Below are 17,219 nucleotides of genomic sequence, written 5' to 3' on the forward strand. Positions count from 1 at the left end.
GCGCCAGCGACGCTGACCTCACAAACATGGCGGCGACAATCAGCTCTAGGTTCACTTCCGTTTCCAGAAAACTGGGAAATGCTCTGATTCAGTCCGTTTTTGTCGCCCAGGCGGCCAACTTCGGCAACAACATGGACTCGGACAGGCCGACCAAGGTTTGGCAGCTCTACTCATGACGCTTTAACCTCGTCTTTTGTTGACTTGTGACGTAGTTTGTACAGCTTTTTAATTCAGAAACGTGTTTGTTTTTTGTGTAAGCTGCTGTGTCGCTACAGTCACAATCAGCAGCCGTGTGTATGTGTGTTTGTTCGCTTGTAGCGGGTGTTTCACTGTCAAATTCGTCCTCTGCAGCTGGAGTTTGCGGTGCAGATGTCGTGTGACAGCTGTGGAGAGAAAATCCGAGCAGCTTTGGAGGGCAAACCAGGTGAGGAGGATTACATAATACAGGAAAAAAGAGAAGAAGAAGCTGACATTTCGTGCTGCGTTCCTTTTACCTCGGAAATCGGAACTCGTTTTTAGCGCGTTCTAGTTGCAAGTCGGAAAGCCTGTAAGAGTTGTGCTCAGTAAGCAGGCTAACTAGCATTAGCATCACAAGTGGGTAACAATGTATTTCTCCACAGTCCGTGCACTCAAACACATATTACGTTTAAGATGCAAACTGACCGAAATGAAAATTTTTTTTTTTTTTTAATTATTTTTCTGAGTTGGAACTCAGAAATTCCGATTTCCTGGGTACAAATGGAACACACCACTAGGCTCTGTTTATAACCTGTTTTTAATTGTGTATTTGGGCCTTACGGTTTATTTCTTAATGTAGTTATTCACACTATAAAGCAGCTCTATAATGCATGTTTTAAGTGCTCGGAGATTTAAGTACAAAATAAGAACGCCAATCCACACAGAGAAGATTGAATTAAAAATGTCTGCTAATTTTGAGTTAATATTGAGCAAACCCACCTTCACTTCTGTTTTTCTAGCTTGGTGCCATGAAAGATAGGTGATATTATCTGTATTTGTCTGTCTGTTAGCAAAATATATCACAAACCTGTACATTGTTGTCTTGAAACTCACAGAAACTAGTCAATAGATACACATCTCCAACTCACTAACATTTGGAGTCAACTTGATTCAAGATGGCCACTACAGCTGACCAACCTTAGCAAACACAGACATGGCCCAAACTCTGTCAATTTTTCTGACACTGAGCTAAAATGTGGTGTGGCAGTAGCTGAGAGTCATCCCCAACACATACTCAAAGCACTAACAGATCGTGTGAGGTTTTAGCTTAATATCTTTACTCGAACTGTTGGAGTCAACCATGTTCGTCTGTTAGCAAAATATCTTGTGAACCACTGGACAAATTTGAATGAACCTTTCAGAAAGCAATCGTTGGCTTTACCTCGACAACTGATTAAGTTTTGACGCCACCCCAATTCAAGATGGCGGTCACAGCTAAGCAACCTTAGTCAAGCTTACAGATATTGAGCTAAAATCTGGTGTGGTTGTAGCCGAGAGTCATCCCCAACACATACTCCGAGCACTACACATTGTGTGAGATCTTTAACATTTTACTGTCACCTACTTAAGTCAACTCTTTTTGTCTGTTAGCAAAATATCTCAACAAACTGTGTGGGATCTTTGTCGAACTCTCTATCATGCAGGGTGGCAGGCGATATGCAGTCCTTCTAGAAAAACCTTAGGTTGGAGCTAACAGTCCTGCCTTTCACCACACATATCAACAGCACTGAACATGGCTGATCATCCTGAAGGTTTTTGGATGGACGATCAACTGCCATGTGCTCAGGTGACCTCTCACCGTGTTCTGTTTGTCTTCGTGTGTCCGCAGGGGTGACGTCAGTCAGGATCGACGTCGGTAACGAGGAGGTTCTGGTAGAGTCGGCTCTTACCAGCGCCGAAGTCCAGGCTCTGATCGAGAGCACCGGCCGAAGAGCCGTGCTGAAGGGCATCGGGGGGTCGGAGCGAGGTGAGGGCCGACGAAAGACACGAGCAGAAGTTACACATTTGTTGACCGTGAATTCAGTACCATCCTTCTGTGCATGCACCAAGATAAAAATCCAGCTTCACAGCCTCTGTCCATCTAACAGTTATTATGCTTATTTGATGAACTTCTTTGACTACAACTAATAGCGAAGACATTGAAGAGTGATTAGAGCATGGATACGTGGTGGTGAGGATTGTGTCTTGAAATATTTTTGCAGTATTGACAGCCAGGTGTGGTCTTTGCATCGTCTCAGCTTATTTGTTGGGTTGAATCTTTGAATCAATATTTTAACACTGACGTGATCTGATTGCTGCATTGTTTGTTTTACACCTGTCCTAAGATAGAGCAGTATGTATTATGGTATGGCGCTGTCTGTCTCTGGACAATTTCTTGTCCAAGCTCTTAATACCTGGACACCTCATGGGTTGAGGATGATCCCTATTGATTTAAAGGTCACAGGTGAGCCTTGTCTATGCTCCAGCTTCACATGGAGTAACAGAAATGTCAAACCCCTTTGCTCTGTGGATTATGCCTACTGACGGGTGTATTCTGTGCTGTTGGTGGGACTCTTGTTAACCCTTTTAAGACTACAGAGATCACAACGCAGGGCGTGTGTATTTCAAATTACCGTAATTCCCCGCTACTTTGTGCAATTTTAATCATTCAAACTGCCCCTGAAAGCTGTGAAACAGGGCTTTCTGATGCTAAACAAAGTTGAAGAAAATTAAATTTCGTTTTTGTCCTTTTCGTCTTATAACACAGTTTTAGGCATTTATTTACTTAAGAATGGTAAATAAATGACAGATTCTGAAAGTTCTACTTCTCCTGGAAAAACGGTGTAAATTATTTACACACAGGGCATTTTTTGACACAATTATTGACAAAAATAGACAAGAAAGACCAGGTGGTTTAATAAATATATCTATTATTATGGTGCTAAAAGGGTTAAAAAAAGCTCCTGTTCTTTGGACATAACTGGTTGTCGGGTTTCACAATTTAGATAAATGTTAATCTTAGTTTAGCTACAAACAAGGCCTCTTGCTTTAATTTAAACCGATCTGATCAGACTTTCCATGCGTCTTTCATTTGTGCGTGTTGTCGGCCCAGCAGTTAGGATTTCTCCATCATCTGCGTGTCTCCGACAGACCTGGGTGCAGCCGTGGCCATGTTATCCGGAGCGGGATCGGTTCAGGGCGTGGTGCGCTTCCTGCAGCTGTCCGAGGAGGTCTGCCTGATCGATGGGACCGTCGACGGCTTGGAGCCCGGGCCGCACGGTCTCCATGTCCACACCCTGGGGGACCTCACGCGGGACTGCCTCAGGTGGGACTGTTGGTTCAGGGACGTTTTTTTTTTATCACGCCGGCGCACGGGACACCTTCTGCTGAACGCTGACGTGTTGCTGTCGCACAGGGGTGGGAGGAAATGTAGATGAGAAGATCAAACAAGCAAATATCGTCGTTCTAAAATAAGATGGGATGTTTAAACTTTGAAGCTGAAAGCAAAGGTTAGCGAGTCATTTAAAGCCTACATTTGGCTTCAGTTTTAACCAAAGACAACATAAAACTGAGAATCAGAAGAAAAGCAAATGCAAAGGGCAATTTTATTTCAATGCAATAATATTGGAAGAATGGGACTTTGACTGTGGTATTACCTTTCTTTAAACATCACTCTGCAGGACGGATTTTAAACTTTGAAGAGAAAACTTTATTATAATTGTAGCCTGCTGGCAAGAGCTGAGCCATAATGTATTTGCCTGTGTTTGTGAGTATGCTTTTGTCTGTATGTCATGAACCGATGTAAGGATTGCAATGAAACACTCAGAACATTTTCATAGGAGCTGGACTTCTTCAAGATGGCCACTACACCCAAAAAATGGCTGCATCTCACTTTTTCAGAGTTAATATTGTAGTGTGGTCGTAGCTTTGAGCCCAGGTCTCGGAGATCTTACTCTTGTGAAACTTTATTCTCAGTGTTTGGTGAAAACAGCTTTAACTTTAATAATTTGTCATCATAAGATGATCTTTGTTTCGAACCCTGGCACAAGTCACAGGCAATCTGCGTTCCTACGAGGAATGCAAGGCCTCGCAAGTGAAACCTTTTTTTTTTTCATTTCCTAAAATCAGCTCTTCAGCAGTTTGTCTCGTGAAGCAGCTGCTGTCATAATGCACCAAACGTTTCAGTGGGTTTCAGGTAGAGGGCTGCTTCAGCGCCCACGAGATAAACGTAAATCTTTAGGAGGCAGCTTGGAGCTGCGAGGAGGAGCAGGCAGTCAAAAATTAACTTTGGGTGCTGGCATAACACATTTCCTCTGCAGTGATGGGGTCAAATGAAGGTCAGGAGAAGATAAAAGCACAAGTTTACAACAAAAACGTAGAAGCAGGGAGGTTTTACATCTCATTTTTAGCTCCAGGGCTAAAACAGTCCTCTGTTCTAGTAACGGCAAATGACAGCGTCTGTAACAAACCTGGATTATGTCGTCAGAAATTAAATGATCCACTACCAGGAACTACTCATTTGGGTTGTTTCTTTTTTGTTCTCTTTTTGTTGCAGCTGTGGCGAGCACTACAACCCATTTAGTCAACAACATGGAGGCCCAGGCGACTCTGAAAGGGTACATGTTTCTTTTTTAAAGCTCTAAATGATTTATTGTCCCATCATTCATCTTTGGAAGTGACTATGACAGTTTGATCAGAACAACGGCGTGTTAGGGCATTCTCTTCATTTTATCGCATATTTTTTAGTTTAAGTCACTCATTTTTACACCATGACATCACTTGAATATACCTAGTTTTTACACGCAGCGTTTCTTACAGCATGTAGGCGACCTGGGAAATATTGTGGCCGGACCAGACGGCAGAGCTTCGTTCAGATTAGAGGACGGCCAGGTTAAGGTAACACAAACACACACACAGGGACGTGTTCGGTCCTGATGGAGCATAACGACACACCTTTGTTGTGCAGGTGTGGGACGTTATTGGTCGATCTCTGGTTGTTGACGCAGGGGAGGACGACCTGGGTCGGAGCGGTCACTCGTTATCCAAACAGACAGGAAACTCTGGGGAAAGGTGAGGGATACGATATGGGCTTTAAGTTGTAATTCTTTGTTTTTGTTTATTTATTTCTGTCCACTATTGTTAAAATAAAATAATTTAGGGGACATTTTTGACCAAATTTTTCCACATTTAATAATTTTTAGTTATCATCCTCCTCCATGAAGGGTGTAATTTGTGTTCGTTTGTCAGCAAAATATCTTCAAAACCAATGGATGGATTTGAATGAAACTCATAAAGTAATCATTCGACGTACAGCTAGTAGAGTCAGCCATATTTAAGCTGGCTGCCATATTTATTCAAACACCAAACTGGCTGTAAATCACTCATTTTCCTGGTATTGAGGTCAGATTTTGTGTGGTAGTAGCTGAGAGTCATACTCAGCACACACTCTGAGTACTAACTTATTCTGTGTGTAAAACTTTGAAATGCAAGGCGGTGGGCGACATGCATTCCTTCAAGGAATGCTGCTTTAATCACAGTGAAGTGTCTTTATTTAAGGTTTCTTACCTAATCAGTTCAACTGTTTTGCATATAAAATGTATAAAAGCACCAATTTTTAGTAAAAATTTAAATAAAAAGAATCATCTGTACATGGATGTCTGGTCGAAGTTCTTTAATAAAAAATAAACTACGATATGAGAGACTTTATATATTGTTTGCAGAGTAACAGTGTAATAAAAGCTGACATCTGCACCTTTGCTCTGCAGGTTAGCCTGCGGGATCATCGCCAGGTCGGCGGGTCTTTTCCAGAACCCCAAAAGGATCTGCGCCTGCGACGGGGTCACGCTGTGGGAGGAGAGGGACCGGCCGGTGGCTGGGAAAGGCCGGAGCAAGGCCCACCCTGAGACACCGGCAGCACACCTCTGATGCTGCGACGCTCGAAGCAGCGGCCCCGGCGGCAGCACTGAGGTTTCCCAGACAACCAGACTACTGAACACGCTTAGCAAATTCTTTCTGATAAAGTCTGATGATGCTGCACCGATCGTTTTGTACTCTGGAGGTTTTAATTGAACCAAAGCAGGTGAAAGGTTCCTAACAAGCTTTGGAGGGACAACAGCATTTTCAGTTTGTGCCTTTTTATTGGACTGACACTTACTTCCACTTTAAGCTTTGAGGAAAAATATCATCACAAAATGTCTTATTGTGACAAACTAGTAAGTACAGAGCTAAGAATGGTCGGCTGGATAATGTGCCGTGAGCCAATAAATATTTCAGAGAACACAAAACAGAATCACAGATTTTTACTTTCAGTGTCACAAATAAACACATTGTTAATTTGGATGATTTTGTTTTGAACTTTATGAAGAAAACCCAACTCATGTTTTTAATTTTCCCCAGATCTGATCACCTAAAACCCATATAATGGCTGGAATAAAGATTAAAAAGGCAACAGGAGGAGGAAGAGTCCAATTCCATTAAGAATGGAAAAGCAACGGGGGGTAAACGAGAGAGAGATTGTGTTCTTTAGTTTTTTTTTTCTTATTCCCCCATTGAGTGATAACTTTCTGTATTGCTGCTGCAGCCAACTTTAGGGCCATAAACTGATGGGAACATTTTTATTTTTTTTACACATTCCTTTTTTTTTTTGAGCTGTCTCCTCACTTGAAAAATGAATGTATAACAAGAACTACCTGCTGGCTGTCGTACATTTTTCTTCTTTATAAAAACATCAATATTAGGATATGATTGTGATGGCTGTATCAGAGTGAGAGTAGTTTTTTTTTTTGTTTTGTCTAAATCTGGACATTTGTCTTGGTTCAGTTGATGCCTTAATAAGTTTATTGAATTTCCCTCAAATTATTTAATTGTTGTCGTTTTCATTTGTGCGTCTGGGCTGAACGCAGCTCGATGCTGCAAAGTTTGACCTCATTATTGATTGAAAAGTAGACTCTTTGTGGCAGAAATGAATTATATTACCCCTCAGTGTCTGACTGTTGAGGGACCGTGTGATTTGTTATTCATATGTGTTTATTTTTGTAGAATAAATAACTTTATTGGAGGATTACTGAAGGTCTGTTGTTCAGAGTGTTTATTGGAATTTAAAAAATAAAAATAAATACTCAAAATGGCTACCTACATCCTAAACCTCAGCACCTTCAGAAAAGTGTCGATCAACTAAACTAATAAATTTATTCAACACGTAAAATTAGTGAAATGACTCAAAGTTTAATGCAACCAGACAGACGCTCAGTTTGTCTGAAAACTGTTAAAAAAATTAAAAAGGGTTTTCAAATAAGTGATGTGAAGTTATGTAAAGCAAGTTCAAAATAAGAAAGAAAAAGCTAAGAAAACACACATAGTAAATTTAAATGGAAAGAAAAAACAGTAAATGATATAAAAATTAACAATAAAGAAAGATTACAACCCAACTTACAAATAAATGTAGAGAACTGCTAAAATTCTGTTGATTTTTGGTCCTACACAGTTTTGAGAAATGTGGAATTTGCTTTTAGTCTTTTTTTGCGTCTAGATATGTGTGAAAAAAATAAAAAATAAAAGTTACAAGGTGTTTTTTTTTCTCTTCCCAATTCCCGAAGGATAAAAGAAAACAAATTTCTAAACAAAAAAAAATTACCTAAACAAGCAAACTGCTGTTTCCACTGATTTTATATATGGTATATAAAAGATGGACATAATCACCATGACGTCCCTTTTGTGGCGACTTAAAGGTCAAGTTCAGATCTTTTGAGGTGGGGCTCTGTGGAAAAATTATGAACAGTTATTATCTTACCTGCTGTAGACAGCGCTTTGAATGATCTCAGTTGGGAACAATAATAATGTATTGTCCCTGCTGGAAGATTTAAAGATTTATGAAACAGCTTTTGCATGAACATCTCGGAAAGTTTTGAGATTGGAGTTGCTTTCCACTTTGGTCTCGCCCTTCTCGGACTAGCCGTTAGCTCGTCAATCCGATCGGAATCATAAACTTTATACTACAGACAAACTGTCCTCGCTTTCTCTCGCTGTTGGGAACTGAAGCCGGCTGGACCCGGTTTACGGGAGCTGCCATGTTGTGTTTCTCAGAACCAGAATCTGTGCACTAGTCATATAGAGCTTTAAGCCCCGCCTACTCCACCACACACAATCATGGTATCTTTAATTACAGCTAAACTTATTAGAAAAATGAATACTTTAATATAACCAGCAAGGCAAGAACAACCAGACTTTATGTTCCGTTTGTTTACATGAAGGGGAGGCGGGACTTAAATGAACACACTTCTACCCGACCAGCCTGTGGAGACGCTGTTCCCGTTTCTGCTTCAACTTCCGGGTTCCGGTCAGATTTCCAGATACGTCCAGTCCATGGTCGGAATTAAACCCTGTTTCAACAAACTGAAGCTCTCCAAAGAGCCATCTACAGCAGATAAGATATTAAGCGCTCGTAACTTTTCCATAGAACCTCCAAATTCAAAACATCTAAATTATAACTTTAACAGCCTGGCCAAGGTGTGAGAGATATTTCACTTTTTATGTCATATTTTGATTCTTTGTGGGTATATTTGAACCTTACAGTGCCAAAAACCAGTCAACTAGTTAAATCTTTGGCAAAATAAACCTATAACACAACCGACTGTGTATAGTATACAGATATTTGAGCTTTTTTTAAAAATGGACTAATCCTGTTCTTTCTTCACTTGCTGCACCCCGTGTGTGAGCTGCAGGGACAGAGGACGGGGGAGCCTTTCTGGGGGGTCTTTGTGAGGGTTTAGGGTGAGTTATTTCCTGAGGATCCAGCATCCTCCTCCCCCTCTCCGCAGCAGCAGAATGCCCGACGTTCAAACGGAAGCAGGCGCTACCATTTTGAAACGCGGCACCGCTTAGGTAAGATGGTAGATACTTTCATTTCACCGCCCTTTTTCTGCGCTCTTATAACCACACGGGCTCCGTGGTGGGGCGATTAAACCCGATACCGTTTAAAAAGTGAGTCTTAGTTGACGGTTTTGTTGTTGTTTTTTTGTCTTTGCGACAGACTTGGCGGACCGCGTTGTTGTTGTTGTTGAGGCACTCCGGTCCGTGTTGCTCCGCATTCACTGCTGTGCGGAAATATGTGATTGTTTGCCCATTGTATTAAAAACTAACCGAAGAAAATCCCCATTTATTAATCATTAGGGTCATTAGGCATGTATCTATCTCGTCGTGTTATCCAAGGTGGGCTAAATGTCCGCAGTGTTGTCATTTATGTCCACTTTTCGGCTTGTTTTGCTGTCCAGCATCCTTGTGTTTTCTCCCCCTCCTCCATTCACGTCAAACAGAAAACCAGGTGTTGGAGCAGGCCGGCCTGTCTAAATGACTATTTTTACCCGCTTTAAAACCTTTTTTTATCATTAATAATGACGGCAGCAGTGGAAATGTGTTTGCTCAGCGTCGTGCTGCGTCGACAGAAAACCTGGTCACCCCTCTCTCTCTGTTATTATTCCTCAAAATGAGCCCAGTCGGTGTTAATAATGCAGCAGCCATTCTCCCACAGGGGAGGGAAAAAAGAGCTTTTCTTTAAGCAGCAGCAGCAGCAGCTTTTGGTGGAGGTGTTTTCAGTCAGCAGTAGCAGCTAACTGCAGCCTAAACCAGAAAATAGAAATGTCAATCTCTGGTTACATGTTCTCCTTTTGCCCTTTGATTTACAGCCCATAAAAAAGAGTCGTTCAGGGAGAAAGGTGAAAGAAAATCTGCAGAGACTGAAGGATGACGATCGACGGAAGTTGAGTTTTCTGTCAAAAAGCAGCCGGAGATCAGGGAGGTGAATGACTTAGGAAGGTAAAGAAGCAGACCACCGGATAAAAGCTAAAAGAAGCACGGTGCTAGCCAAAAGTTCAATGTAGCAAAAGGCTAGCTGAAAGCTGAAAGCTAAAATGAGCAAAATGTTAGCTAAAGGCTTGAGTAGCAACAAGCTAGCTAGAAGTATCACAAGGCTAACTGCAAGCTAAAAGTAGCAAAATACTAACTAAAAGCTAAAAGAATCAAAAGGTTTGTTAGAAGTAGCAAAATGCTAGCTAGAAATTAAAAGTAGCAAAAGGCTAGCTAAAAGCTGAAAGTAGCAAAAAATGGTAGCTAACAGGAGCAAAATGCTAGTAAAAAGCTAAAGGTTAGCTAAGTTATAGTAGCAAAAACCGAACTAAAACTTAAATCAAGCTAAAAGCTAGCTATAAGTAGCACAAGGCTAACTACAAGGTTACGAATCTAGCTAAAAGTTTCAAAACACTAGCTGAAAGTAGCAAAATGCTTCCTAAAAGATGAAAGTAGAAAAGTGGTAGCTAGAAGCTAAAAGGAACAAAATGCTCCGTAAAAAAATAAATGTAGCAAAACGCTAGCAAAAATTATAACAAGGCTTATTTCAAGCCCAAGGTGAGAGGGCTTTGCTAAAAGTAGCAAAACACCAGCTAAAAACTAAACCTATCGAAATGAAATGAAGTTTAAAGTAGTAAAAGGCTAACTCAAAGCTAAAAAACAACAAATGGCTAACTTGAAGTAGCAAAATAGAAGCTAAAAGTAGCAAAAGGATAGCTGAAAGTAATAAAAAAAAGAACAATGTTTTCAGAAAAATTGAGGAGTGTATGTCTATGGGGAAAATGCCTGTAAATAAAGGTAAATATTTTGAGAAGTATAAAAGTCATTGAAAGTCATATCAGCCATCTGCTGAATGAGCTTAACTCTTTAATTTATGAGTGGCTCAAATAGCACAAAGTATGTAGAAGTAGTTAGTAGATAGTTCATAATAAAAGTTATTGTCTGTTCTGTAAGTCCAATGAGACGTGGGAACCCGAAGCTCTGCCGTCTTCCTGTTTGTCTCCTGTGGACGAGTGTGACTCATAGCTGTGGGGGTGATCACAGCGAGGAGGAGGTCTTGAATAAAAATCTGCAAGGTCCTCGCTGCACAATCAACGCAGCGCGCAGAAATCGCTTCACAGCTGGTTTTATCGGATCTTTCTGTGGGAAGCTCAAAGGCAAATGACCTGCGTGGTTATTGAGACATTTGAATATCGCCCTTCCTGCTCCTTTGAGCTCGTGTCTGAGTTTGCATTTCAGTGACTCGGAGTCATGAGTGGCTGGATTCTCACTCACTGAAAGGGAGATTCCGGCCATTTTGAACCACTGGAATTCTGTTGAAAAGATACGAAGAATTTAAAGACTTTACTCACTGAAGGAATGCATGTCACCCGCTGCCTTTCATGCCATGGTTTTAGACTAATATCATCCCATGAGGATGAATGACGGGGATGTAGCTGCTTTGGTAAAACCTTGTAAATGATGGGCGCAATCTCATTTGTCCATTTAAACTAGGCTTCGAATATCCTAAAATCACTGCCCATCCCTAACCAGTCGTGCTACTTCTATTTGCTGCTAACGCTAGTTGTGCTTTCAAACAACCACAGGAATAAATAACTAGGTAATGCCAAATTTGCAATAATGTAAAGAGCAGTGTTTGAATAAACTGCTGTAAATTTTCTGAGGTTGGAGTTGTTGTAAGATGGCAGCAACCCACCTTGGTTTTGACGGTTTGCTCTAGATACTAGCTTGTCACGCATGTTAGACAAAAAAAAAATCTGTATCTACAAACTGAGGTTGTTCAAAGAGCTATCTGCAACAGGTAGGATAGTAGTGGTTCATAGCATTTCCATAGAACTTCACTTAAAAATATCCCTTTAAGTGAAAGCTTGATGATACCAGACATGTGCTTCATATTTGGCTCTTCAGACTATGATTTCATCCACAGCACCGGATAACATGTGAATGAAGTCCACGTTTATGTTGTGACAGAAGCACTCCAACTATTTTTTTTGTTTGTTTTTTGTCTGGCTGACACTGTTTCGGCTGTGCGCTTCATTCTGTTTCTTATCGCTAACGATGGTCGTCCATCTGCTTCCCCACAGCGCCATGGATAAGAGCCACACAGTGAAGCTGTTTGTGGGCAACCTGGCTCTGGACACCACCCAGGAGGAGCTGTCGGCCATCTTTGAACCGTACGGCCAGGTCGTCAGCTGCAGCGTGCTGCGACAGTTCGCCTTTGTGCACCTGCAGGGCGAGGGGGCCGCTGAGCGAGCCATCCGGGAGCTCAATGGGCGGGAGTTTCGCGGTCGGAATCTGGTGGTGGAGGAGTCGAGGGGGCGGCCGTTGCACTCCACGAAGGTGTTTGTGGGTAACCTGAGCGGGATGTGTACCACTGAAGACCTCAAGCAGCTGTTCCAAACATTTGGGAAGGTCCTTGAGTGTGACAAAGTCAAAGGTATGCAAAAATTTTACTCACATTTTAATTTATTTTTACGTTTTTGCATCAAATGGGTGTTACCATGGCTTGATTTCAGAGGGTGCTTCAGGCGTTAATGGCTTTAAAGAATAATTTAGATTTTTTTGAAGCAATCTTCTATGAACAACTTCAGTGTCAAAACATTTCTAGCGGTTCATGTGAACAGTATTTTACAAACCTTTACTCTGTGTTACCTTTGCATCAGATAGTTATTTACAGAGAAGTTTATATTTACAGTATTTATACTGAAAACCGAGTTGAATGCGATTCATTCCCAGTAGTGGTCCGAGTGAAAACATACTGCAGAACGGAATCAGTTAAGGGCATATTTGATCACTTTCAAAGTGATGTTCTGTCAAATAGTCATCAATAGTTGGTATCTCATCAGCAGTGTCATCGGTCACAGAACATGGAATGTGGAGAAAAAGGCAAAAGTCTTCATCCAAGTTGAGCTAACACCAAGTCAAATGAGCACCCACTTTTTTATCCTTTTTCAGGCTTATACAACAACTCTTTTTCAAAATGAACATATTGGTGTGGAAGAAGGTTACATTAGTTTAATATTAAACCTCTGCATTTCTGCATGAGTTTTAGTTTTTCACTGTTTTCTCAACAGATCAACATTCATGGTACTACGCAAATGTATGTGTGCTGAACATAGATAGACAGCTTATATGCTGATAGTGCTTTGGGTACGCCACTGCTAATTCTGGCAGCTGAAAGGTGTCGCTCATCTGTGGCCATAAGTTCCACTTTGTAATCCGTTCTAAATGTAACTATGGGGGCAAAATCAAAATGGGTTTGTTTTAGGCAGGTGTTGGGCTGAACACAGCACCCCTGCCTAGAAAGGACCGTGCTGGTTGGTAAACAACTCGGCCCATTACTACCATCTCGTGGAAGTGTTGGCAGCATGTTATTTCCATGTGTCAATAGGGGGCAAAAAACAGCCGGTTAACAAAACGACTGCTGTATTCATTATTCGAATTTGCATTTTAGCATGACTCTTTAAATATTAGAAAATAAGCAAGAAACAGATTTGTGTAAAGCCAGGGAAGTTTAGCACAAGCAAATTATGTCAACCTGTCTTGCACCACTTTTGAACAGTAAAAGTAGACCAAGGTTTTCAAACAGGATTCACATGGAGGTGCAATGCCAACGTACTGTTGGAGAGAATAAAAGCAACAAAGCAAGAGTAAAGAGCGTAGATTTTCAAAATAAAATAAAACCTGAACCTGTAAAGTGATTGTGTGACTTGTGCCGTCGTCTGCAGGCTATGCCTTTGTTCACATGGAAAATAAAGAAGATGCTCTTCAGGCTATTGAGGCTCTGCATGGTACCTCCTTCAAAGGTCGGCCCCTGTCCGTAGAGCTATCTAAGGTCCAGCCCAGCAAGCAGACCCCTACAGGGAAAATCCCCTGTGTGAACTGTGGGAAGCAGGGCCACTACGCTGGAGAATGTCCTGTGGGGAAACCTTCTCTGGAGCAGTATCAGAGTCAGGCCGCAGTCCTGGCTGCTGCCGCCGCTGCAGCTGCCGGTTTACCTCTGCAGGTCCAACAAAGTGTGCACAATTCAGTCTACAACACCTCCACCTTTGACCCCACATACGCAGCTCTCACAGGGATTACCACTGGCACACGCACTGATGGAAACCCAGTGAACCCAGCTGTTTATGGTGCTCTTGCCAGTCAGGTGTATGGTGCCAATGTTGCCAATCAGCTCTACGGGACGGTGGCCAGTCAAGCAGCTCTTACGTCAGGCGCCACGCAGGTATACAGCTCAATGACACCCAATATCTACGGCCAGGTGGCTGCGTCTCCAGCAGCTGCGGCAGCTGCTGCCGCCGCCGCTGCCGCTTACACGACTCCGGTGTACACCCCAACTGTGGGCAACCCTCCTGTCTACCTGACTGCTGCTCCGGGAATAGAAATGCCAGCTGCAGCGGCTGCAGTCAATCCTGCTTACTCTGTCGCGCCTGCAATTTACGGTGCAGCCACACCAGCCTACGCTCATATCAGCGCCATGGGAGCAGCAGACCCTGCCACGGCCATCTTTGAGGCAGCCAGGCAGGTTCATTACTTTGCCCAGGGCCAGCAGGTTGTGGCCGACCAGACGGCAGCTGCAGCGGCAGCAGTGGCTGTGGCAAAGTCTGGTGAGAGGGATCGTAGTCCCCTGCGGAGGTCGGCACCTCTGCTACCAGACCCTGTGATGAAGCCATTTATATACCAGAGGGCCAAACCACGCAGGCCCTTGCTCCCCACACCAGCTGGCCGTGCAGCTGAAGAGGCACTAGAGGCTGCAGAGGACCCCATGGCCAGGTAGGAAGTGAGTGTTCACTAGTAATGCAGGACCACTCAAACATTATTGGTCTGTTTTACCACCAGTTGGATGATTTATCTCCTAAACTCTGAATGACTGTTGAGGTTTTAAACTTTCCTGCACTTCATTTCCACCTCCTCCTCTTCTGTGTTAGGTACTACGCAGAGTACTACCAGCAGCTGCAGCAGTACCCACAGTTCCAGTACGCCTACCCACAGAGCACAGTAACGGCCATCGCTGGCATGCCGGGGGTCCCAGGAGTTCCCGGCGTACCCGGGTTGTCCGCCCAGCCGGTCGCTGCGTTGGACACGCTCAGGCCAGTGGTCCCCGCTGCTGCGGCAGTGGCAGCCGCTATCGCTGCGCCCAGGGTGTATGAGCCGCCGTTGCCGCCGCCCACACGCAAGGAGGCCATCCTCCACCGCCCCGAACTCTCCCTTCACACGCCTGAGCCCCCCTTCCGATAGTTGCACTCAACTGTCTGCCCCCCCGCTCCTCTCCCTTTCTGCCCTGAACCCCACCCCACATACCCTTTTTCCACTCAAACTTGACCACCGCTGTATGTATGCGTGTTTGTGTGCCTGGGGACTCTCAAGTGTGCAAGCTGGGGCATTTTAAACTGGGGGGCCCTTTTGGTTTGTCAATGTGCTTTATGAGGGACTTGATCAGCTAACCTTGGTCCAGTTTTTCGCACGCACAGTGCAGCCCGAAAGGGAGGCTCTCATCTGTTGTACGGGCATTCTTCGTGCTTCTCCGTTTTACCTTTTCATTGTGCCAGTCTCACACTTGTGCCAGTATTAGGCTGACCCAGTCAGTTATTTGATATGCCTTTATTTCTGCAACCCAGTTATGATTTTCGAAGGCCAAATCTCCAGTAAATCACATCAGCCATTCTCTTGAGGCCTAGATGATCAGTTTGGGCAGCTAATTTGAAAAACCTTTTTTGCCTTATGTTGATGAGTTTGTAACCTATTCAGGTGGGAAGTCAGATTAACACATATTGTGTCCTGGCTGCACTGTACTGTGTCCTACAGAACCAAGGTTAACGCGTTTTTGCGGGATGTTTGTCTTGGATATGATGCGCGCTCGCGTGTGTGTGTGTGAACACGTGGAGATGTGCGGGCTCCTGACCTTGCAACGCACAACTGCTGCAGCTAAGACTGCGCCTTGCAGAGAAAAAAAAAAAAACAAAAACCGTAAAGCACACATATACGTACTGTAACGTTTGTTTGGATCTCTCCTCGACCCTCTCTCCAAATCCCATCCCTCGCCTTTTAAACTACAACACCGAAAGCCACTGCTCCACCTCTCTCTTTCTTTTTTCCTAACTTACAGCTGCCTACCTCTTAGTGTAAATTTCAGTATAGATTGTATTTTGTTCAGTGTTTTTCAGTACATTTCATCCTGTCGGCTGTGTCCTCTTCCTGTTTTGGTTTGAGCGGTTCAATAGGCAAGACAGCAGAGACAAATTTCATTTCCATTTTTTTCGTTAAAGATGTTCTGCACTAAGTTTCTTTTTTAGTGTTCCGAGGCCTTTTAAAAACTAGGAATAGTGTATGTGTTTTGTTTGCATCAATATAGTTTACATGCGATATTACCTGGGATGTAATGAGGAAGCAAGTGGAGGGATAAAATGTGTAACTACTGAATTAGTTGTTTACAAAAGGATCTTTTGAATTCTATCCTTTTATAAATCATGAACTTATGTGACAAGGTCAGTTATGTGCCTATACGCATTGAGTGAAGTGCATTACATGGAGAGATCTCTCCTACTTTTAAGTGCTTTTGGCATTACTTTTTAAAGAATTCAGTTTTAGGTGGGGTGACTCGGAGCGTGGAATCCAGGGACCCACAAGCGGTGACGCTTTCTCTTCGACTTTGCACACCTGTATTCGATCTGTTTCAGTTCAAACGGTTGTTCAAAAGCCACAAACCCTGAGCCTTGTGGGTTCGAAACGAACCTTTGGTTTTTTAAGCAGAAACGACAGCGAAAGCACCAATGAAGTGAGAGATGGAGCAGTGTCTTCCAGTGCCCCCAAGATATCCCTTTTATTGTTATTGTTTTTTTTTTCATTCTTTAGCTACCCACACCTGGTTTAGATCCTAATTGCAAACATATTTTAGTGTCTGTTTTATTTAGTATTTAGTTGTTGAATCCTATAGGTGGGATTTGTCACATCTAGATAACTGAGATAGAGTTCAGAACACAAACTAACAACCAAAAAAAAAAAACCCTAAACTGTGCTGTATTCTTTCCATTCATGCTAAAGTCCGAAAGCTAGTATCTCGGTGGGTTGTGACTTTTGGTGACTAGTTGGAGACACAAAATTGCAAAAAAAAAAAGATATTAATTTTCCCTTTGAATCACGATGAATTGGCATTTACAACACAATTGTGTATATATGTAGCTGCAAATAAATCGCGGCAATTGTGCAACTGTCCTGCAAAAGGCGAGAGCATTTATTGTTGCATTTTAGTCCCAAAGTGTCTCAAACTGATCTCAGTTTATTCTCTGTTTTCATCTCCAGTAAGTCACCGTGCGGTTCTCCTCAGGTCTCTTAACTCATGGAAACCGAACCGAGAAGAGTTCCAAGACGTGTCCCAGATGTTC

General features: G+C 42.8%; 2 protein-coding genes across 5 annotated transcripts; both read left to right on the forward strand.

The window, feature by feature from the left end:
• Window positions 1-7,065, forward strand: LOC108248450 (copper chaperone for superoxide dismutase). Its single transcript, XM_017437232.3, has 8 exons — window positions 1-155; window positions 352-424; window positions 1,847-1,984; window positions 3,148-3,322; window positions 4,553-4,613; window positions 4,816-4,893; window positions 4,964-5,067; window positions 5,763-7,065. The coding sequence occupies exons 1-8, from the start codon at window positions 27-29 to the stop codon at window positions 5,920-5,922; spliced, it is 918 nt and encodes a 305-aa protein (XP_017292721.1). The 5' UTR covers window positions 1-26; the 3' UTR covers window positions 5,923-7,065.
• Window positions 7,066-8,325: 1,260 nt separating this feature from the next.
• Window positions 8,326-16,992, forward strand: rbm14b (RNA binding motif protein 14b). 4 transcript variants are annotated; one of them, XM_017437235.3, is made up of 5 exons: window positions 8,328-8,502; window positions 8,718-8,877; window positions 11,922-12,274; window positions 13,566-14,610; window positions 14,766-16,992. In XM_017437235.3, the coding sequence occupies exons 3-5, from the start codon at window positions 11,926-11,928 to the stop codon at window positions 15,073-15,075; spliced, it is 1,704 nt and encodes a 567-aa protein (XP_017292724.1). In that variant the 5' UTR covers window positions 8,328-8,502; window positions 8,718-8,877; window positions 11,922-11,925; the 3' UTR covers window positions 15,076-16,992. The 4 variants fall into 4 exon arrangements, with proteins under 4 accessions (XP_017292727.1, XP_017292724.1, XP_017292726.1 ...); XM_017437238.3 differs by having other exon boundaries at window positions 8,326-8,877; window positions 13,566-14,617; window positions 14,766-14,903; XM_017437237.3 differs by lacking the exon at window positions 8,328-8,502 and having other exon boundaries at window positions 8,865-8,976.
• The last annotated feature ends 227 nt before the right edge of the window (window positions 16,993-17,219 follow it).

The sequence above is a fragment of the Kryptolebias marmoratus genome, linkage group LG7 (genome assembly GCF_001649575.2).
Source record: "Kryptolebias marmoratus isolate JLee-2015 linkage group LG7, ASM164957v2, whole genome shotgun sequence".
Lineage (NCBI taxonomy): Eukaryota > Metazoa > Chordata > Actinopteri > Cyprinodontiformes > Rivulidae > Kryptolebias > Kryptolebias marmoratus.

Bases quoted from the DNA above. Each gene is read 5' to 3' on its own strand.
- LOC108248450 (XM_017437232.3), top strand. From the start codon at position 27: ATGGCGGCGACAATCAGCTCTAGGTTCACTTCCGTTTCCAGAAAACTG. The intron at 156-351 runs GTTTGGCAGCTC...CGTCCTCTGCAG, and splicing joins ACTCGGACAGGCCGACCAAG to CTGGAGTTTGCGGTGCAGAT. The intron at 4,614-4,815 runs GTACATGTTTCT...CGTTTCTTACAG, and splicing joins GCCCAGGCGACTCTGAAAGG to CATGTAGGCGACCTGGGAAA.
- rbm14b (XM_017437235.3), top strand. From the start codon at position 11,926: ATGGATAAGAGCCACACAGTGAAGCTGTTTGTGGGCAACCTGGCTCTG. The intron at 12,275-13,565 runs GTATGCAAAAAT...CGTCGTCTGCAG, and splicing joins TGAGTGTGACAAAGTCAAAG to GCTATGCCTTTGTTCACATG. The intron at 14,611-14,765 runs GTAGGAAGTGAG...CTTCTGTGTTAG, and splicing joins GCAGAGGACCCCATGGCCAG to GTACTACGCAGAGTACTACC.